Consider the following 22739-nt stretch of genomic DNA (forward strand, 5'->3'; position numbering starts at 1 on the left):
AATTCTGCTTCAGAGAGCTTTTCAAAAAGCTGTTTTGGAAATGCAGGTTTATCCAGTTACCTGCCCTTCACATGAGAAATCTTTCTTTCATGCAGCCAATTCTAGCTTTGTTTTTTTCCTTTTCCAAAGTCAGTTTCCTCATTGCCTGAAAGCTGACTAATGCACTGATGAAAATTACAATAGTAGATTTTGGCTTGCATGCCAAGACACCATGAATGACATCAAATGTGTCTGAGCTGTTTTTGAAGACACAGAGGTGTCATGTCAGTGGAGTTTGTACTTGTTTATACCTCTGAGTGCGGCAGTGGCAGTGTGGTATAAAATAAACTGCTGAACCTTCTTGCCTGTTATTCCTTCTTAATTGTAACAGTTAAAAAGATGTCAGTCATTGTAAACAGAAGAAAAATCATTGTAAACAGAAAAATCATGGCAGTCAGGTGAAGTTCCTGATGACCGCAAAAAGGGAAACATAACCCTCATTTCAAGAAGGGAAAAACGGATGACCCAGGGAACTACAGACCATTCAGTCTCACCTCTATGCCTGCAAAATCTTGGAGAACATTCTCCTGGATGGCATGCTAAGGCACATGGAAAACAACAAGGTGCTTGGTGACGGCCAGCATGGCTTCACTAAGGGGAAATCCTGCCTGACCGATTTGGTGGCCTTCTGTGATGGGGCTACGGAACTGATAGATGGGGTAGAACAGTTGATGTCATCTACCTGGATTGCGCAAAGCGTTTACACCATCCCACATGACATCCTCATCTGTAAATCTGAGACATTGATTTGATAGACGGACCACTTAGTGGATAAAGAACTGGCTGGCTGACTGCATGCAAAGAGTTGTGGTCAGTGGCTCCATGTACGGCTGGAGACCAGTAACGAGTGGTGTCCCTCAGGGATCGGTGTTGGGACCGGTCTTGTTCAACATCTTTGTTGCTGACATGGACAGTGGGATTGAGTGCGCCCTCAGCAAGTTTGCCGATGACACCAAGCTGTGTGGTCCGGTTGATATGCTAGAGGGAAGGGATGCCATCCAGAGGGACCTTGACATGCTTGTGAGGTGGGCTGATGCCAGCCTTATGAAGTTTAACCATGACAAGTGCAAGGTCCTACACCTGGGTCAGAGCAGTCCCAGGCACAGCTACAGGTTGGGCAATGAAGAGATTCAGAGCAGCCCTGTGGAGAAGGACTTGGGGGTGTTGGTTGATGAGAAAATGAGCATGAGCCGGCTGCAGTGTGCGCTTGCAGCCCAGAAAGCCAACCGTATCCTGGGCTGCATCAAAAGGAGTGTGACCAGCAGGTCGAAGGAGGTGATCCTGCCCCTCTACTCTGCCCTTGTGAGACCTCACCTGGAGTATTGTGTGCAGTTCTGCTGTCCTCAACATAAAAAGGACATGGAACTGTTGGAGCAAGTCCATAGGAGGACCACAGGGATGATCAGGGTGCTGGAGCACCTCCCATATGAGGACAGGCTGAGAGAGTTGGTGCTGTTCAGCCTGGAGAAGAGAAGGCTGCGTGGAGACCTCATAGCAGCCTTCCAGTATCTGATGGGAGCCTATAGGGATGCTGGGGAGGGACTCTTCACTAGGGACTGTAGTGATAGGACAAGGGGCAACAGGTTAAAACTTAAACAGGAGAAGTTTAGATTGGATATAAGGAAGAAGTTCTTTCCTGTTAGGGTGGTGAGGCACTGGAATGGGTTGCCCAAGGAAGTTGTGAATTCTCCATCCCTGGCGGTGTTCAAGGCCTGGTCCAACGAAGGCTTGCGTGACATGGTTTAGTGTGAGATGTCCCTGCCCGTGGCAGGGGTGTTGGAATTAGGTGATCTTAAGGTCCTTTCCAACCCTAACTATTCTATGATTCTATGATTTCATTGAGGAATGTGCATCCCATCTTGGGCATGCACACAAACTCTGGACAGTGCTACTTTCACATTTTATGTGCACTTTCATTAGGAGAACCACAGCATGTTTACCTTGCTCTCTTATTCTCTCCAGCTAAGGAAATAAAAAGTAGGCTTTGTTTAAAAGCAGAAACAAAATGAAACGTAACCAAACTTTTTTAGCCATCTATGTTAAAGTGCTGTGTTTAGTTGCAGTCTGAACTGCAAAATGAAAGGGTAACAGAGTATAGAAAAAGCAGATGGCAGTAGCCATCTGTAAACCCGAAAAGGCCAGCAACAACCAGCTGCTGAGTGAGGTATTGTCAATAAAACCAGGCTGCAGCCCAAGCAGGTTGTGCTGCTTCTTGTGCCTGGGTTATCAGCATTTTGTTATATTCTTACTCTTTCAATCTGTCTTTTCTGAAATATTCCATAATGTATTTATTTGGGTTTTGTCAGGATTTTGCATCACCAGGTTATTCTTAAGTTTAAGAGACAACTGGCAACTCGCTTGTGTTCAGAGAGTTTCTGCGAGCCTCACTGTCCTTGTGAGTTACCTGGACTACTGCTGTAAACCGCATCTCAGATGCTCAGTGTCACTGAAGACTGTGCGGCATAGCTTGGATTTTCACTGCAATATGTTTAACATAAATCTTTGTAGTTCATAACTGATGCAGAGCATAGGAAAGTCTGTGATGCTCACACCATCGTGATGGTTATGAATGTCTCCTTTTTCTATTAGACTTCTGTTTAATCGCCATCCTCAGGGACTGCAGCCCCACCACTACTATCCTTTATTAGTCTTCTAGGTGGGCAATGAGGAAAACTCTTCAAGAAGCCTGAGGGGACTTGAGAAGGACTTCAGGGCTTTGGGACAACTGGGTCAGGGTTCAGGAGCCCAAGTACTGTTCTTGTCCCTCCTGCCAGTAACAGTCAATGACAATGGTTACATCAGAAAAATCTCACTAATCAATTCCTGGCTCCATGACAGGTTTCAGCATCAGAATTTTGGGGGTTTTGACCATGGATCAGTCTACATGGCAAAAAAGCCTGCCAGTGGCAGATGGGGTTCATCACTGGGGAAGAGATCAGCCTGGCTGAACAGGGAGATACTGCTTGAACTCGGGGAAAAAAAGAGAACTTATCACCTGTGGAAGAGGGGACTGTCGCCCCATGAAAAGTACAGGGATGTTGTTAGGCTATGTAAAGAGAAAGAAAGGCGAAGGCACAAATGGAACTAAATCTGGCCAATGCCACAGAAGATAATAAAAAGTACTTTTACAAATATATTAGCAATAAAAGGAGGGTCAAGAAACCTTAAGGAAGGGGTCTGTGTTAGTGGGAGGGGTTACCCTCATCTGTTTGTTGCTGCTCACTCTTGCTTGCCCTTGTCATGGCCTCTGGGAGTTGGTTCAACACACTGTAACCAGTGAGTCACATAAGCAGACACCTGCTCTTGAAACAATGTGAGCTAGCATAGCTTTAGAAAGAAACCAGGTAGGGAGCCACCTGATGTGAAGGTTTACTTTTTTGTTTGTGATGTTGGTAACATCTGTTTTATCAGTCTTTAAAGACAGTCAAGATATGTCTTATTATGATGCTGTAGAATAATTGCAGTGCGTTACTAGAGTTACTGCGTGCTAATACATGAGATGTTCTGTGAAGTAAGCAAGATTCAACAGCTGTAACTCAAAGTAAGATCTTTAATTTTTCTCGTAGGTTACAAAACGCTTTTGTAATGTGTGTTGGGGGGAGGAGGGGGTTGGCATTTACTTATTTTTGAAAGCCTTTGTTCTTTCTCATTCTCAGCCAGTTCTCTGGCACAGAATATCCAACCTGACCTGTTCACTTTGGTTGACTAAAGCAGTGTGAAAGCACACCAAGACAGGAGGCTGGAAATGAGCCAAAGTCAAGAGATGTCATAAAAATACATATGTGGAGGCATGTTCTTCACTTAAGGAAGAATTTTTTTTCCCTTTTTTTTTTTTTTTTTACATCAACCGTCTTCCGAGACGTGCTATAGGAAAACCAGTTATTGATTAACAGTCCTTCCCAGAACTGTGTTACAGTCTGCCTTTTCACATGAAAATTCTTGTGACTTAAAGAATAAGGGATGATAAATATCATGTCTAGTAACATTTACAGGAACAATCTCTGTTTCCCTCTCTGAGGAGGGGAAACTTGTTTTTGCAGGACATCCTGACAATAGCAGTTATAATAAAGGCTTTCCCAACTGACTCAAATATTTCAGGCTGTAAAGGCATTATTGAAAATTGCTTTGTGGAAAAGCAGCCAGCTGGTGAGGCTCTAATTGCCTGTGGCTGAGCAACAGTGCACCTACTTCCTGTTCTCTGCACAGTGTTTTCTCGCCTTTCTTTTTTTCCACAACTTATTTGATTGACCTTTTGCTTGAATGTTCTTTGAATTGAAACAGCATTGATTACATACTCCAGAGGGTTTCATATGTAATACAACATGTATATGTTTGTGATACATATATCGCAAAATTCTTTTATAAAACAAGAGCAATATGCTTTAACTGTAAGCCTTTTGAGAAGATTTTGCTACTTGCAGGTATGAAGATGTGAAATCACTGTCTGCATATGCTGAAACTTTCACTCTTTATTGCAGTTTTGGATCCTTAAATGGGAAAATCCAATGAGATTTGGCTTTCCTAATACACAGCTGTATTTTAAATGCTGAAGCCACCTTCCAGATACCTTTATTTTGTGCTGCTGAAAAGTAGTGCCATTATGTTTATACTTTGGATTATGTTTATACATTGCTTTTTAAAAGAGGAAATGGGGGAAATAAAATGAGGAAAATAAGGAGTATGTTGGTGTCCTGCATGCCTTCAAGAGTAATCAGGACTTTCTGCTGAAAGAGAAGTTAGTTTGTGCTGAATACAATCCACTGCTGAGTAAGTGCAGCATCAAGGCTTATGTTAATTGGCAGTGGTGCTTTTTAGCAGTTTCCCGTGCGGTACTTTGTGACCTGGTTGGGCAGGGCTAGCTGGTCAGAGCTCCTCTGGCAGTAATGCTTGCAGAGTGGGGCTGTTTTAATGGCCCATTGCATAGCTTATTGGTTGTGGTCCACTGAGCTCTACTCTTTGCGTGCTAGTAGAGCCAAAAGCTCTGTGTGTTGGGATGCTGGTGGCCAAGTGGATGGCAAGGGAAATTGCCTGCCAGGGTGATGAGCTGAGCAGGTCTGCTGCCACTGTGTTGGAGTGCCTGATGAAGTACACAATTGTATCTTGTCCTATGTAGTTTTAACTCATCGTGCAGAGCTAAGTCTGTCATAAGAAGAGATGCTGTGGGGCTGTTTGGCAAGAAGATGCATGTCATGATAAGACATGTGCCAAACCATTGAAAAGGTTGGGCCAACTTTGTCCCTGTTGACATTCTTCTGAAGCAAAGTAAATTAAAAAGGTAGGGTATTCGACCTCCTGTGTTCAGAATTAGAGCAGTTGTCCTTTTCTCTTGGTAATGGACTGAAAACACTTATTGACCCTGCTCTGGATCTCTGGTTTATTGAGCTGAACCATGTTTTGCAAGTAAACAATTAGTGGTGTAATTCTTGTTTGAAAGAAATAACCATCCAGTATCCATTTCAAAGAATGAGAAAGCTTCCAAGGACAGGTATAGCTGTGGCACCAATTGCTTCAAGGCATCTTCAGGTACAAGTTTCTCACCAGCTTTTGAATTTCAGATCTGTTTATCTTCTGAATTAATGATAGGTCCTGCTATCACATTCAGTCATATGTCAATAGGAGAACTAAAACCAGTTTTATAATTTTGCACTGGAGCAGTTACTTTAAAAATCATTCTTAATTGGAAAGTGGGGAATTACTATGCTACTAGGCAACTTGCAGTGCATTTGTAAAATGGTCTGAATTGCCACTCCCCTGAGTCAGGGCAGAGGTGTGCTGGCAGGACTGAGGGCAGTGCTGCTCCTGCACAGCCTAGTATTGCTCCTATGGAAAAACAAAGGGCTTCAGTACTGAAGTACCTAGCCTGCCATTCTGGCCCCTAGAGAGCAGGGCTCCACAGGATTTAATGGGAAGATAGGTTAAGAGTATCTGGCACAGGGAAGAAAGGCATTATGAGGAAGAATTATTTCCACTTTAATTGTACTTTTTATTCCTGAAATTTTGCTTTTTCATGCTTCATGCTTCTCTGTTGAAATGGTTACTTACTTGGGCTTCCCAGAAGATTGCACTGTCTGTTTACTTAGGGTAGCGTCTATTTGTGTGCCACTAGCTCTTCTGACTTTCGCGTTTCAGCGTTTCAACGTTTCCCAAAGATCAAAGTTGCATTTACGAGAACTGGGGAGGCACCATGCTGGACTAGGTCCTGATTCCTTGGGTTTGTTCTTATGCTATTAGCAGTAAAAGTCTAGATTGTTTTGCAGCCATACTATCGATTTGCTGCACTGCTTAAGCTGTGGGGACCTGGCACTAGTTTCAACTCTACTGCATTTATTTTATTGCAAACATGAGTTAGAGAGAGAAGTGCTAAAATAATGGATTGTGAATGTCATCCAGTCTGTATAAAGTCAGCACTTTTAAATGCACAAGCTAGAAGCAGCTGTACTGATGCAGTCAACCTGTGCCTTAGAGATAATATCACACAAAAAGTTATGTGGTATACTCAATTCTTTCATGTGTAGTCTCTGAATTCTGCATTATTTAATAGTGAACTGGTCCTAAAACTGAAAGTTATTGGCAGCTTTGGAGGCTGCTTTGTGGCATGTACTTTAACTTGTGCTAATGAGGCTGCTGCTTGAAGACTAGGCTTTGGCTGCAGCTTATGAATTACCTAAAATAACACTTTGGAGAGTAAATAGACTAACTACTCTCACTGCTGAATCAAATACTTAACTACTGCATGGTTGTTCACTGTTCAGTAGTTTCTGTGTTTGATAGTGTGGCTCTGTTCACCTAATTCCTCATTTCAAAGCTGTTTCCTCAAAGAGCTGCCAAACATGCAGCTTAGCTAAATGCAGAAGAAACTGTTCTTTTCAAAGCATTTTGTTTGTTGGGAGAAAGGTGTACTGGCATGCAGGCTTCAATTCCTGACAGTTCTCACAAAAAATATGGGCAGATGTGTAGCCACATCTAGATACAGGTGTGCTTATAACAAAGTGAATTGTGTTATAGGGAACAACAGCGGAAAGTGTTTCAAGAGGGTACATGCACACCATGGATACTGTACAGTAGTTGCACAACTAACTCTACACTGGAACATTATTTTGGAAAATGTGTGTGTTTCTAAGGAAAATGGCCTGCCCCCTGAACTGTTTGCTAAAGTTTCTGTGTCTTTCCAGTAATAACATCATAGTGAAACCAACTTTAGCTGCTGTAGCCTGCATTTATAGAAAGTCCAGATTTATGGTAATAAATATAAATAATTTTGTTCTTTTTACATCACAACTGCCGATTATGGCACTTCAAGCTTCTGGTTTCTTCTGATTTTCATTCTCGTTAATGAAGCCTACATACACTGCTGATAATGCTAACTTCTTGTAACTGAAACTTGCTTATTTTTGCTCAACAGTGGAAGCCATAACTCTCCTGACTACTGAAGAGTGTATCAGACATCATTGCTTAGGTATATAAATGGGTGGAATAAGTTCTCTCCTCCTCTAGCAAACTGGGTAAGAGGAAAGCTAGTCTCAGACTGAATAACCTCATAACCATATTAATAATAAAAAAGAAAGATTGTGGATATAGATCTAATGGAAATCCAAATGTGTACAGTTACATAAATGTGCTGTAGAAATGGTTAAAACCAAACTGGCATCCTTAGGTTCATAACACCATAGTTGGAGAAGGTTTCTTTGCTAAAACTCTGTAATCAAATGTCTAATTATGGGTTTTAAAGTAAGATTATTCTGAATATTTGGATCACACTGTTGGGCAGAGAAGACTTTCTTGGACTACCTTGGTTGTGTAAAGGCCTTGTTCCTGGCAAATGGCTTGTGAGGAGTTGAAGAAAAATGTGTTGTTTGTTCCTCTTCTTGGAATGGAAACCACAGGGCACTTCTGGTATCCATCAGCTGCCAGCCAGTTACCCTGCTGTTCTCTTCTTTTGGCTGTCCTTTGCCTTACACAGGTTGTTCCAGGACAGCCATGGAAGTGATTAACTTTCAAAAAGGGCAGAAGGGATCCTTACACTGTTGTTCTTAATCCTAAGCCATCGCGCTCAGCTGTTTTCAGCAAATGCTCTTTGGAGTCTGGGGACTGTTTTCAACATGAGAGATCTGCTCTCAGAGAACCAGTGCTGTTATTTGATTGTTCTCTTTAGTGTTTATACAGTAGCTATTTATGTAGTAGCTTGCTTTTGAGTGTGAGGGCATTGCCCTGAGCATGCAGTTGCAGGCCTGCATCATAGAGGGAAAGGAAACTTTTACCAAAGTGCTTAAAAGCCCCAAAGAAACTATTAAGAACAGGATAAAGGAAAGATGGAGCTTACACAGAGGGCCAGGAGCAAAGCCAGCAGTACAGTCAAGGAGCCCTGACTTCTGCTTATTCTTATGCCACAGTGAATAATAACTTCTACAGGAAAAAAAAAAATAGTTTGTTTTATTACTGCTGGGAGGGGCAGGAGGAAGTGAGCACTTGTTCAGATTCCTCTGTTAATGTACTAAAAGAATTTCATGAGGACATTGAATCTGCAATGGGGAACCAAGTTCCTGAATACTGAGCTGTATGTAGTAGCTATACATATGTATATATCAGTGTCTTCCTATTTAGTACCAGTAGATTGAAATATGATGAGAACTTCAAGTGAACAGTTTCCTACATTTGCCATGTTTTTAATGTATTGTTTGTAGATTCTTTTATACTCCTTTAAAAGGACGTGGAGTGGAATTCTTTAAGACTTGGAAAAAACATTGCAGCAGTGGATTTTTCTCTTACTGTTGAAAATTTTATTCAATGACAGTGGTCAATGTAAAAATCCACAATGAAGCAGAGGTAATGCAGGGAACATAATTGCTGATGAAATCTCCCCCCGAACCATTTTTCTACTGCTCTTTGACAACACTGACTGAATTATACTCTTTTCATGCAATTTTTATATGAAGTACCCACTTGCTTGAGCTTTCCTCCTTAGGATAGGCAGCAGAGTATATATCCTTGACTTTTTTAGGGGTTCTTTGGTTTTCTGGTACTTGTGATTTTTCCCCAAGCCCTCTTTGTGAAGACAGGTTAGAGCAGAAACAGCTTTCTGTTTTTACATATGTGATCCTGTAGGCATACAATAACCTTGCCAGAAACACAGAATGGTGGGAGCACCAAGTCTCAACTGCCACGTGACTTTTCATTTTCTTGTTCCATGCTTCCTGTGCTGAACCTTCATAGAAATAGGTCTAGACAGTTAAGCATCAAACTATAACAGTAGCTTGCTCACTAAATACTGCTATCATTGTACTCTTTTCATAAGGACTGTGAACGTGCAGGCTAATGTTCACACTTCACAGGTTGATGACTGAACTTTAGCATACGAGACTCCAAGACTGTCTTACCTAAAGAAAAGTCTCCCTTCTGCTTCCCATTGTGTGGATTTCAGAGATAAAAGGGCAGTGTTGAGTGGGAAGAACAAGCTGGTAGTATGTGTGATACTTCTGGTTAACTTAAGGTTTTTTTTATGCCCGGTGGTTCACCAGCAACATAACAAGACCCACTTCCAGAGTCAAGCCAGTTAGAGGTGCAGTGTACCAGTGGAGATAGCTCTTGCTTTTCTACAACTCATCTAAAGGTGAAGCCTTGTCTGCTGCTGTAGGGCAATCCTCTGCTAATCTGAGTAAATCCATTTTGTATCAGTCAGTTGATACAGGCAATGATCGCTTCACTCAGACTGAGATTCCTTCCTCAGAGGTAACTTGGAGGGTAGTGTTAGGAAGACAGACCACTGTCCTCCCCACTGCTGAGATTAAAATGTGTTTGCTTTGATCACAACTCAGTATTTTACTGAGAAACATACACTTATCTGTTGAAATAGGTGAAGATGACTCTCAGATGTTTCTAGCTTGTTAGTTCATTTAACACATTACCTACTGCTACCTGCTTTATAATGAGTAAGTGTGTTTTGTTTGTTATTACAAGGCTCTAACACTCATTTGGTTCAAGATGCTGCCTTTTAACATGTTGAATGGAATATTGAGATGGTGGAGAAAACTAATTTGTGAATGACCCTAATATTTGACGAGGATTTGAGGGGGTCTATCTTGCATGCTAAGTCGTTGTCAGTCTGTGATTCCTCTGAACACTTAGCACACTGATCCTTGACTTTTTAGCTCTTCCAGCTCATAGTATTTTACCTGATCTAGAAAAAGCATCACCTCTTAGCTTTTCCTAATGTTTGCAGAAAGAGAATAGGAAGAAACCACACTTAACAGAGAAACCAAACAGGGGAAACATCAGTCTGGGACTGTAGAGTCAACTCTGTATTTCTGGGTTGTTTTGGGGTTTTTTTTTATGCACCTTTTTCTTTACCTGACCTTTTCATAGAAAGCCTGTACCAAGTGTTTTAATACACCCTTTCCCTGTTATGTTCTCTGTGTGTGCGTGTGTGTATATATATATGCATTGCAGCTATGCATGGAAATAGCTTTTAGATGTTATTTTAAGCTCAACTAAATATGTTTATTAAAAATTAAATTCAAGTATGAAAATTCATCTTCCTCCCTCTTTTCAGCCACAGCCTATTATGAAGGTTAGTGACTAACTCTTCCTTGCAGCAGAGCTGCTCAGTCTTTATGACCTAAATGTATCTAGGGCATTCTGCAGCAGCTCTAGCCCACTGTGTGGCTATTTTTGGCGATGTAGCTTTTGTCTGGCAGTGCTGAGGAAGGATGGCATATGCTCAGTGCTGTGCATGTGACTGAATTAAGGGTGAATGATGTGGTTTGGTTAAAAAAAAAAGAAGTCTATGTATTTATAAGTATTTTTTAAAAAGCTCTGTATAATGTTAAAACCCATACAAATTGAATATGCTCAGCTGCATGAGTTTTCATTTTCCTTTTTTATTTAATTGTATGCTCAGTGGGCTATAAATTAGAAAGGGAATTGGCAAGTTAATTTACCCTATATGTCCGTGATGAAATAGCTTTTACCTCCTCAGGCCATGTGATCTGAACTGCAATGTGAATGTATCAGAATACACAAACACTGCTTTTTATTTTTAGAACCATTTTAGCAGGGGTGGACAGTAGTTTAACCTGTTCTCTCCTAAGATTTTAAATTCTCTTTTACAGTTAGTACCAGGATGGTTTTGGACATGTTTTGAATGAGCTTTTTGTTTTTATTTGTGTGTTTTCCATACTCTGCGCTGTAGCTCAAGGGGAACCACTTGCAGAGCAGGTTACCTGCTACTCATCTGAGCAAGGATGATGAAATTAATGATAATTGATCTTTAGTATTCATAATCAAAGATAATTAATGCTTACACTGCTTTGAGTTTGCAGCTCAAACTACACAGCGTTTAGCAATTTAGCTCTCTAACATTCCATAAAATTTAGTTGTTTCAGGCTCACAATTTCACAGGAAGAGCTCTAGAGCCTTTAGTTATTGTTTCTGCCTCAGGGTAACCAGGTTCCCCAGCAGCAATTTAGGCCCAGTTGTGTGGCTGAATGAGAATGCTTGCATCAGAACCAATAATTTGAATAAATGAGATGATAAAAAGAGTGGGGAATAGAAATGTTTTTATCTAAAGATATAGATCCATGTTGTGAGAAGCTAACTGATGTTAGCAACCCTGGGTTTATAAGGCTCTGACAGGACCAGATGTTCAATCCCATTCTCCCAGGCTCTCTGGGTGTATCATAGCCATAAGGCTGCTTTTCATGTTGCAGCCCAGGTATGTCAGTGGTGATAGGATAGAGCTTTGACTTCTGTGGGCCTTTTTAAGCTCACGTGAGCTGGCCAGCATGTGGAGTGGGTGGGAGATGCCCTTGTGCCCTACGTGAGTACAGTAACTGTTCCGGCTACACAAGTGATTATTGTAGAACCAGAGTGTTTGTAAGCTCTTAGTCTTGAAATGGGAGGTCTAACAATGGCATGATCTTGTTGGAGTGACAAATCCAATTTTAACAGTTTTGTAATAAATTTTTTATAATAAGGGAAATTTAGAAGAGAATTCTATTTGGTCATATTACGTGGATGTTACAGTGCAAGGTAAAACATGACAGAAAACTTGACACTGTAGCACAGGCACTTCTTAAAATCTGGATTGAATGCACTATTAGCCATTTTTCTGAGGACAGGGGAAGTAATATAGCAGTTTCTGTTAAGCTGCTAGCAACTGATTTGTCATAATATTGGACAAACGTTGACATTAATGTCTTCACTGTGACTTTTGAAAAGGCTCATTTGTTATCAAGCCAATAGAAACACATCAAGAGTTACCTGAAGACCAATAAATGTTAAAATGTCTAGTAATATAGCCAATAACCTAAGAAAACAGTCTGTACATGTGCAAAAATCCTTCACTAAAACTAAGGTCCTATCTCAATTTAATTTTTTATCTGAAATGCATGTTGGGTTTTTTTTAGTATTGCTGTAACTGATCTTTGCACTGAGTTGTCTGAAAAGGAAAAGGGGGTATTTTAAACTGTCAAAGGACTGTTCAAGGCCAACATGGAGACTCCACTGTCATCATTCTCCATTTTATTTTGGAGGCAGGTTGGAGCTGACTGACCAAGGCCTCCCTCTCAGGCACTGTGTTTTGAAATAGGAAGTGGGGCAGTGTGGTAGACAGCTGCCAGCACCAATAACTGGTGGCTTGAGCTGCTTAACAGAGGCTAAGCCCAAATCTATTGATGCAGAGCACGGGGAAGTGCTTGGCAGACTTCTCCCCCCTCCCTGTCCTCGCATATAATCTCGTGATGCTGTGGATGTGACAAACTCCATTTTGATCAGATGTTGGGCCAGAAATGGTGAGAGCAGGTCAGATGTGACCTCAAAAGGATATTTCGATGGCATGCCTTTTGGACACTTTCTGAGGCTGCACCTTTTCCTTCTGTGACACCTCCTCCTTTGTACTCTGGGTTTGCATAATTGGTGGCCTGAATTTTTTAAATGTAGGATGGGAGGCTGAAGCCATGTATGTGGGGTGATACGGATCACGCAATGGATTCACAGTAGACCTCTGCAGTGCAAGGGAGTGTACAGCACTGAATATAATGGACGAAATAGGTAAGCACCTTGCTCTTTGTATTTCCAGAAATAATCCTTTTAAATGGCTTCCCAATTAAAATTTGTAAATGGAAAACCCTGTCACCTGTAGTTGCAGTGTTTTTCCTTTGTACTATTACTGTCTAATTAATTGTAAGGAGTATAATGTGATGCAAGGTGTTGCAGAAGAGTAATCTGTGAATACACTGACCTTACAATTTGATTTTAAAGATACATTATCAAATTGAAGGTTTTATTTTTCTTCAGTATCTGCTGTTAACAAGCAAGTAATTCACTATTGAGTGTTTTTCAAAACACCAGATTGCTTATCTAAGTTGGCTTCTTGGTTGTAAGTACCCATGCACTTGATATATAGAGTGGTTATCTACTTGCTCACAACATCATTCAGTCTAATTAGTTTTAACTTAAAATTTGTAAGACTACTGGAAACTGCAAGACTGGGTGACAATATGTAGAACAGGAAGGGGCTTGTGTGTCTGTAATAGTCTTTTACATAATCGAGGGACTGCAGTAGCTAAAACAGCTGTAAAACAACATCCCAATTCCAAAAGTAGTATCCAAAAGAATGTTACCTTTCCTTTATCCATCCTAGGCCAGACAACTGGAGAAAGATGTTCTGTGGTTTGAAGTTCCACTTAAGGAGTTCTTCCATGAATGGGGAATTAACTGTGTTTTGTAGCTCTTAATCTCTTTAGTTCTTCAAGTTTGTACATGCAGAGAATGAAAACAAGAGTAGTATTTTGTGTTTTCTCCTCTACCTCCACTCCGTTTATTTTCTGGTGAATAAACCAGCAAAAATTGTTTAGAAAAGAAAAAAAGTCTTTCTGATGAAGATGCTTTTTTGCTGTCTCATTTTGTCATTCAGCATGTCTGTTTTCTTCTTTAGTAGTTGTCTGCTGTGTGTATGCTGTAAATTTTGAGTTATGCCATGTGGGTGTCCTTTTTGTTTGCTATGACTGATCTTTGAAATAATAAATGAATTGTTTTTTTCCTTTGCTATAAATGCCACTTAACATACCTGGAAGTAGCCTGATATTGAAAGTAGATTGATGCTATCATGGTTTCTATGTGCAACACCCTCAGCTGAGCGTTATCTCACTTGATGGTGTTGGCAGCTCACAGTACCTGTACAGATGTGGCTTTTCATCTTCTGTATCTCAGGTGCCAGCTGCAGCAGGCTTTCTGTTCTTTTGGTAACTGGTGTCTGGCATGTTGGACTCCAGAGCTAATGTGGAGTGGAAGCCAACATATATCCTGCAGACTGAGGGGTTGGCACCTCCAGATGTTGCCTTATGTTATGGCGCCTGCCCTGGCCCGCAGCAGCGATCAGCGAGTGCTTGCCCATCATAAGGCCCATCATTCCAGTGAACACAGCCCCAGCATAGGTTGTATGTGTTCTCATTGCACAATTAGGGGTAAATGTTGCCTGTTTGGATGTCTGCAATTTCCATTTGCTTAAATAGCAGCTAAAAGTAAATTGAGTGGAAGGTTCTTTAGTCTCCAAACCATGTTGTGAAATTATGAGAATGAATTATCTGGAAGGTTTTTGGGTATGTTAAGTGGAGCAAGTGAAACTTAGTGTTCCTGGAAATAAAGGATTGCTAGCACTATCTGATGGCTTACTACTGTACATTTTCTCTGATGGTTACAAGAATTTCTCCCTTTTTTAATTCTTAATCTTAAATTGCAGGCTTTATCTCTGGGATAGTGGAGGATTTAGGGAGAGGAAAGAGGGGGATGCTGAGGTGTAGAGTAACTGTGTGGGGAACAAGCAGTGGAAGCAAGTTGAGACCACCTACTTCACTTTAATTTTAAGCACAATTGCAGACTTCAGATGCGAAAGGCTGATGCTTTTTTGTATCACTGCCAAAATCTGTAGGAATTGAATTCATCTGAAACATTAATATTGGTGCAAAAGTAGTGGAATTCTGCAGCTATCAGATAATGTTGTAAATTAGAAATGGAAGTGTAATAAGAACTTTATTGGAAGATCTGAACAGAGACAGCACTTTATTATAAGGCCATGGTGGAATGAATTGATAGAAAACAAGGCAAACCTTTATGTTGTTATAACTTATGCCGTTATATCTTTTAACTGGTTATTTTTAAAAACATACATAATGATAGAATTACCACATTAAACAGGAAATTCCTATATTTTGGGGTTATTTTAGCATTCAAGAAAAACATACAGCTGCTATCAAATTCAGTACTTATAATGAAAAAAATATTACAAAGTGAGGTTTTTAGACTTCTCTTGCTATTATCCAACACTGTCATGTACTTGTAAGCAGTGTTATAAAATCAGAGCTGCTGCAGTTTTTAAAACATATGTACAGTGACTAACATTTGTTAACCAGAAACAAAAGCAGTGGGCAAGGCTGTATAAAATGCTTAAAGATGATGGGGGACGTGGCTTGGAATTGCTTTTATATTCACAGGCACATCTCTATATGCATTTCCTAAGTACTTGTCTTCCCTTCCCCCCGGCCTAGTTGCAAAGCAGATCTGTATTAACAGAAAGATGATATTGAATAGGGGAAACTGAAGGTGCTGTTTCTAGGAAATAGAAGGTTTGGCTGTTTGTCATGACTTTCAAAACTAGCTATCATGTAATGAAGTGTATTTTCAGTTGTGTCCTTCACTTGTGGTTAGGAAGATGCAATGTTACTAGATTGAGAAGCCCATCATTCGTCTCCAATAAAGGAGCAACCTATTTGATCAAATAGGAATGATAATGTTTTTTTCCTGTGGTTTGTGTGGTGGTTTGGTTTTGGGTGTTTTTTTGCGTACAAAAAGGTGTACAGATTTCTTGGTGAAAAAGCAAAAAAAAAAAAATTAAAAAAAATCTATAGGTTGGAGTATGGATGGAGTAGTCACTGAATTGGTGCTTGTTCTGCCTACAGAGATAGGATGGAAGCAATTCCTTCTTGTGTATGCAGAGCAAATCCTGGCTCAGACAGGAAGCAGATCTGGTTTATGTATCTGAAGCAAATGAACCAAAATTACAATGTTGTTTTCTTTTCTAAGCAGTAAAAGATTTTGAATACACATCTTGCCCAGCAGCCAAACAGCTGACAGCAAGACATTTGTTCACCTGCATGATATAAGTATGCAGCTGCTTGTTCTTTGAAAGTCTGCAGTAAATTAATGAATTAAATGAGACCTTTGGATTCGGTAACAGATGTTCCTTGGAAAACTTCAACATTATGTAGTCAAACAAAAGAAACAGTGTTTTAAGGTGTCCCATTTTGGAAATTATAATTATGCTATTAAAGCCTAATGATAGCTGAGACATGGCAAGTGCCTCCTTTAGCAATGGGGAAAAAAAAACAGTGGAGATGTTAAATATGTCTGTTACTTGTAATTCTACTATTACAGTAATCATTTGGGGTTTTTTGTCAGAGGACATCAATAGGCATGGTGAACTTACAGGGTCATCTAGCTTTGACTTTCAAGCTTAGGTGATATTTTTAAAACAAGGTAGCTGAAAAAGCATCTGAAATGACTCTCTGCTATTTTTAATGTATCTAGCACTTTAAAAAAATCCATGTAATCCTCTTGAAACAGATGGCTGCAGTGAGTCAAAATCCCACGCTAGGATCTGGGCTTTACCTGGTGCTGAAACCAATGTCATGACACAGCGATGCCTCACTGAATTTGAAGGTGAAAACCTACTGAAAATTTTTTTAAGGGTTTGGGGGTTAAAAAAAAAAAAAAGCTGTAGGGAGCTGTGGAGTCCCTCTGGATTTTGGGTTGTCTTGATAGTTTTATTTTAGTTTGTATTGTATCATACCTTTTTCCAGGCTATATTATAATGTGGAAGCTGGTGTTAACTTCCTGTTCCCAAACTTTTCTTCCATAAGGGAAGAAAGATAGGAAGCTAAACTCCTTAACTTCTTCGAAAGCCGTGAATACTTGAGCTGCTTAACTGATGGCAGGATTCAAACTGAAGCTCTTGTTTGAACTGTATGTGAGGATAACCAGGGAACACTTTGGGGTGCAGGGTTGAGGTGAGGAGGAAGATGTTGACATTAGTCTTTCCGAGAACCAAAGCTTGCCTTTTCTTTTTTTCTTTTTCTTCTTTTTCAGCAGGACAGCTGGCTCTTATCTGTAGAACTACAATACTGTCTCTAGAGATGGTGACAGAGCATTGGTGTTCTTGTCCAGATAACTGGAAATAATTTAATATAGCCAGTGATTAATGGAAGAAACGGTTACTATTTTAGTGTGCTTGTTGCCTGCGCTTGTTTGATGGTAAAAGGAGGCAAATGAGTGGAAGGTTAATGTGTTGACACGCATTCAAGTTTTTACAGTTAAGGCACTTAGTAGCTAAAATTTATCCCTGCTGCATTCCAGCAGTTAACCAGAGATTAATTTGAGCTAGCTAGACACAGAAACAACAGTCTTTCCTCAGATTAATATCTGAATTGCACCAAAATGTATTCAAACTTAGCAAACACAAAAACCTGTTCTGACTCTCCTACTACCCATTTATAAAATGCATACACTTCAAGGGAATATCCTGTGTTCAGCAGTGATGGGAAGAGCACAGCACAAGTATGGCCTCAATGGGTATTTCCCAGCTACTCTAGAGGACGCATGTGCACCACTGTTGCTCTCTGCTGCCAGTTCTCTGAAGTACTCGAGCACTTGCGCCTGCCTTCTCTCTTAGTAGTGTTACCAACTACAGCACTCAATTTGCTGAAATTGTGTACCAACAGAGAAATCCAAAGAGCTTGGTAGCAGTTAAAAAAAAAAAAGGACCTGTAGTGTGGTGGCTATAGGATTTTGGGATTTAGACACGAAATTTTAATGTGGTGTTTTGAGATGCATGCCAAACTTTGTTGTGCTTCCCTAGCTATTGTAACTCCTTTCTAACAAAGAACTTGCCTTTCCTAACAAGTAGAAGGACAAAATGTATGCTGGAATATTTTTCAAGAGATGACAAAGATACTTCACTGAAAACTGAAGTCCGTCACGCTGGTAGCTCACAGTATCTGGTGTTTCTAAGGCTTTTATTGCAAAGCCTACTATTGCTCTAATATCTGCAAATAGCACTTCCAGAAGAGCAAGCATATAAATAACTAGCTTTTCTGATGACACATTAAACTCCATCATCTTCTTAGACAGACCATACACACATAAATGTCTCAGTATTTGGGGAGTGTTTCTGCTGCCTGATAAAATTTAGGATAATTCTGGGCAGTTCTGAAGAGTGCATATAGAAAGGGAGAGCTGATCTTGTAGATGCAGTCACTTGAGAAGCTGAGTTTCTCTGAACTTCAGCGACAGGTTGCTCTTAGGCATGTTGGCACATGCTAGATTTAATCTTTAAAAAACTAGTGATGTGGCACAGTCAGAGTTTTCACCCCACTCTACTCTACTGAGAGAGCTTTTGAGCTTGGTGACGTGCTCCTATTCTCTATTTCTTAATACTGCTTCAGCTAGACTACTGCATCAAGCTGCAGAGGAAGTAAAGAGCACATTAAAAGGGACATTGGGACAGGGAATATGAGGTTTGAATGTGTTACATCCATTAGGAATGTCCTGAACAAGAAGTATTGCTGCTGGGCCTGCCAGATGAGTAGTTCAGAAACTAGGTTATTGTGAAATAACTCGGTACTGTTGCAGCCACAGATTATTTGTGTGTTTTTAGCTGAGGAAATTACAGTGTATTTGTGCTAAAGTGTGCTGTTGTTTTGTGCCATGATAAATACAACATCTCTGCTGCTTTAATCTATACTTATACAAAGGTGGAGGAGATAATGGTAGTTTATGAGGCCAGAATTGGAGGGGGTACTCAAGCACCTGTGCCTAATTAAGTCATAAATAAGTCTTTTCAGCTGTATGAAATACAGCTTAATCCTGCAGATTTTAATAACATGAATGCATACATGGAAGCAAAGATGATATTCCATAGGACCACAACAGACCAAAATGATATACCTAAACATGACATGTAAATAAGGCTGTGATACTCTAAGTGGTCAATGAGTCTCAGGCCTTTTCTATACTTTCTACAGGTTTCATACAGTGGCCAAGTGAAACCTAGGCCCCCAGGCCTTGCAGCCATTGTTAGCAAACTCTTTTTGCTTAATGAATCTGTGCCCCCAGAATCCAAGAGGTTCAAAAATCTGTGCATTTTATAGAGCATGCTAGTGTGACCTCATTTAGTTTGTCAGCCTGGAGTCAGTGGTGTACCCTTGATTTATGAAGCCTGTTCATCTGTTGTGGCAAAAAACATCTTAGCTATTCTGTCTAGTCATGATGAAATGTGTATTTGCAGTAGTAGAAGCATCTGTAAAATAAAAACCAAAACAAGGAGGTAGAGTTTGTATTTACTGGGAGCTTTCCTCACTGCTTCAGCCTTGCAGCTGTCTGATAAAATGTCCACAGAGCCTCTGAGGGCTGGTTTAGTGCAGTGTGTATTAGCATCAACATCTGCCCTTTTGTTGTTAAAGACTGCTACTCCTGTCTTGTGGGCATGGAGGTAGATGTAGAAAAGGTGAGGACAGGAAACAGCACAAAGAAATTTGACTCCCTCTTTTCCCCTTTCCAAGCCTGGGCTTTGCTTTCTACTTCTTTTTCCCTTAGAAAGGCCTTCCCTCACCATTCAGTGACTGGGCTGAGATCTCCACATGCTAATGTATAGGGATTGCATTATTTTCTTTCCCTTCTCCAGATCTCTTAACATTTACGTTGCCTAATCTACACAGCTCTGCCTGCATGCCTTCTCTTGTTTCAGCCTCTGAAATAAGTGATTTAAGAATTTGATAATTATATACCTTGAAAAAACTCATTTGTATAATCATCTTAATAGATTCAAAGCTCTCTTACTCATTCTCTAATTTCTTTTGTAGAAAGATAGAATATGGTCTTATTGAAGGCAAAACTAGGAATGCATTCAGTGCTAGCTTTTGGGACTTCGGGGACTCTGTTAGAGATAGCTGGAGCTGAAACCTCTTCACATTAAATTTTCTCGACCTTGCAGAAACAAGGAGGATCACTTTTGAGTAGGAGATTGAAATATTTCTTGTTTGGTGCTTGACAGTTTTAAATTTTCTGATTTAACTTGGTGTTGCTTTATTCTCACTGGGTTTCATCTTCAACTAGTCCACAATCAGCGTAACATGAACTGCTTTTGGAAAACATCCACTCTATGTTTGCCTATATTTCAATACTAAACAAATACAGCAATAATATAACAAAATCATCATAGAAATAAGTGAAATTGTGTTTCTAAAGTGTAATCTCAGATTAAACCACTTTAGGATGTTTGCTGCTATTTGTTGTATCTCTAGCCTCATACCCAGTGTACTAACAACATCTGTGGCAGTTGAGAGAAGATGCAGTTGGACCTTACTTCTCCAGAAACAAAATTATAAAGGCAAGTACACTGCTGCAGATGGTTTTATGAAGACCAGGTTAAAAAAATAAACTCAAATGAAAACCCCAACCACAGATGAGAGCTGCCAACTGTTATGTAAATGTAGAGAAATCCTTAGAAATCTGCACTAAGATGCCTACATTTTTAATACACCATTAAGCGCTTAGCCTTGGGGAGGGAGACCCACATAAGGCTTTTCTCCATCTTAAGAGTTAGTAGTTCAGCAACTGTTTCTCAGCTGGTCCATTTAAGCCTGAGCGCATGTAGTGAAAAGAACTCCTTCTTGGTTTTGTGCGTGGTTCATTGAACAGGGTGGCTGCTTAAAACCAAGAGTGTTTAGTATTGTATGTCATGTCACCTTTTTACCCCAGCTGACCTTTCAGCTGTGCAGAAGGGAACACATAGAGCAATTAATCAGCCCATGCTTATTATTTCAGGTCACTTGCATGGCTTAGACAAAAGGAGGAAGAGGAATATAAATGCAAATATTCTCAAGCATTTGCTTTTAAGGGTAGGATGAAGCATGACAACCTGGGATGCCTGCTGTGTTCCAGTGAGTTTTGGTGGTGTTGAATGCAGTTGGCTGGCTGACCGCTGCTTGGTAGGAGCAGGCAGAGCTGCCTCTGGCTGCTGCAGCTGTAGGGGAAGGGGATGTCATATCTTCATGGTGGGATTAGGGGCATCCTGAGGTAGGGGGTGAGATGGAGTATGTTGGGGACTTCTTCTATCCAGAATGTTTTGTGGTAGGAATTGTTAATAATTAATGATCTGTGGAACACAGTGAGCTTCAGATATCAGGCATACAAGTATCTGTTAAAAACAATACAGGGTACTTCTGAAGGTTCTTATATAAATAAAGAGGAAAAAGGCTATGGCTGATTATTTGTTCAGGGTTTCATGTGCTTAGAGAGCTAAGCTCACATAAGACTTCTTTTAAAAAAATTTCTGTGGAAAAATGGTAACTGATCCCATGGTAGCACTTAGACACTAGTGAATTTGGGACATATTCAAGACTTTCTGATTGATGTTATTGAAACTGAATGGGAATAAAATGCCTCTTCAACTCCTACAGTTATTTCTGATTTGTAGGTAGCTCAGAGGAGGCTATAGTTGTTACCTATTCTGTCTTACCTTACTTTCCTCTTTTGTCAGACAGACCTAGAATAAGTCTGTTCCGTAGCAGTTACAGATTCCCCAGTCCAGATCCAACTCTGATGAAGTCTGAATGTGTTTTGAGTTTATGCATAGGGGTCTCTTGGCTTCAAGAAGGCTACAGATCTAATCTTGTGTACAGGAGAAAGTGCTTGCAGGGCAGGAGCTTTGATTGCTGCTATTATGCACAGAAGTTTCGAACGTATGCAAACATATAAGCTATTTAGCTTCCTAAATATGTCGTATAGACTGACTCACACTAGCACTGTGTGACTACTTGAAGTACAGTGTCCTTTTCCCAGGTTGCTCACAGTCTCTTAATCATTACAGTACCTAATCCCAGATTAGGTGCTGATGAAGAACAGATTCCAAAACCAGTCATAGCGTTAATTAGCTCCTGACCAAATGACTCAGTAGCACATCCTTAAGAGATTTCCTTGAACATCCATAGAGGATTATTGTTCTAGCACACCTGAGAGCATCACAGACAAACTCATCTCATCTAAACACAACATTAATTCTTCGATGGGGAAGATCATGTAAACCCCTAAATATTTTGGGTGTGGGTTTGGGGGGCTTATTTGGGGCTTTTCTTTCTTAATTTTGTTTGTTTGTTGTTTTTTTGTTTTGTTTTGTTTTTGAGGGGTTAGTTTTCTGTTTGGTTTGGGGTTTTTTTTATTTGTGGGGGTGTTCTTGGTTTGGGTTTTTTTGTTGTTGGTGGTTTTTTTGGGGGGGTTGTTTTTTGGGTTTTTTTTTTTATTGGTGGGGTTTTTTGTTTTTGTTTTTGTTTTTTTTTTAACAGTATTACCAAACTTCTCATGTAGTCATTCACTGGCATGTGTAACTCAGCACACTACCTGAATATCTTTCAAACAGGGAATTAGCAAGTGCTGTGCCCCTTTCACTAGAACATCTGTTCTTTTGAGGTGGCATGATGTTGGTTTACTCTTAAAAGTATATTACTTTATTCCCTTATACACTGGGCACAGCTATGGGGAGAAGAATGAAGTGATGAACATCCTGCAAGTAGAAACAAAGTTGCTTAAGTTTAGCAAGGTCTAATTGCATAGATCTAGTCTTCTACCAAAATTAAAATCTTATCAATTTCTGGTAA

General features: G+C 40.2%; 1 protein-coding gene across 8 annotated transcripts in view; it reads left to right on the forward strand.

Annotated features, from left to right (window-relative positions):
• The window catches only part of MAP7 (microtubule associated protein 7), a 112790-nt gene that overhangs the window by 22735 nt on the left and 67316 nt on the right, over positions 1-22739 (forward strand). Inside the window, exon 1 of one of the 8 annotated variants that reach the window (XM_065680793.1) lies at positions 13056-13083. The exons of the other annotated variants lie outside the window; for them this stretch is intronic. Coding sequence (XP_065536865.1) covers positions 13071-13083 — 13 coding nt within the window. The 5' untranslated portion in view covers positions 13056-13070. Of the gene's footprint in view, positions 1-13055; positions 13084-22739 lie in introns of those variants that run through there. 8 annotated transcript variants of the gene reach the window in all.

The sequence above is a fragment of the Lathamus discolor genome, chromosome 5 (genome assembly GCF_037157495.1).
Source record: "Lathamus discolor isolate bLatDis1 chromosome 5, bLatDis1.hap1, whole genome shotgun sequence".
Taxonomy (NCBI): Eukaryota; Metazoa; Chordata; class Aves; order Psittaciformes; family Psittacidae; genus Lathamus; species Lathamus discolor.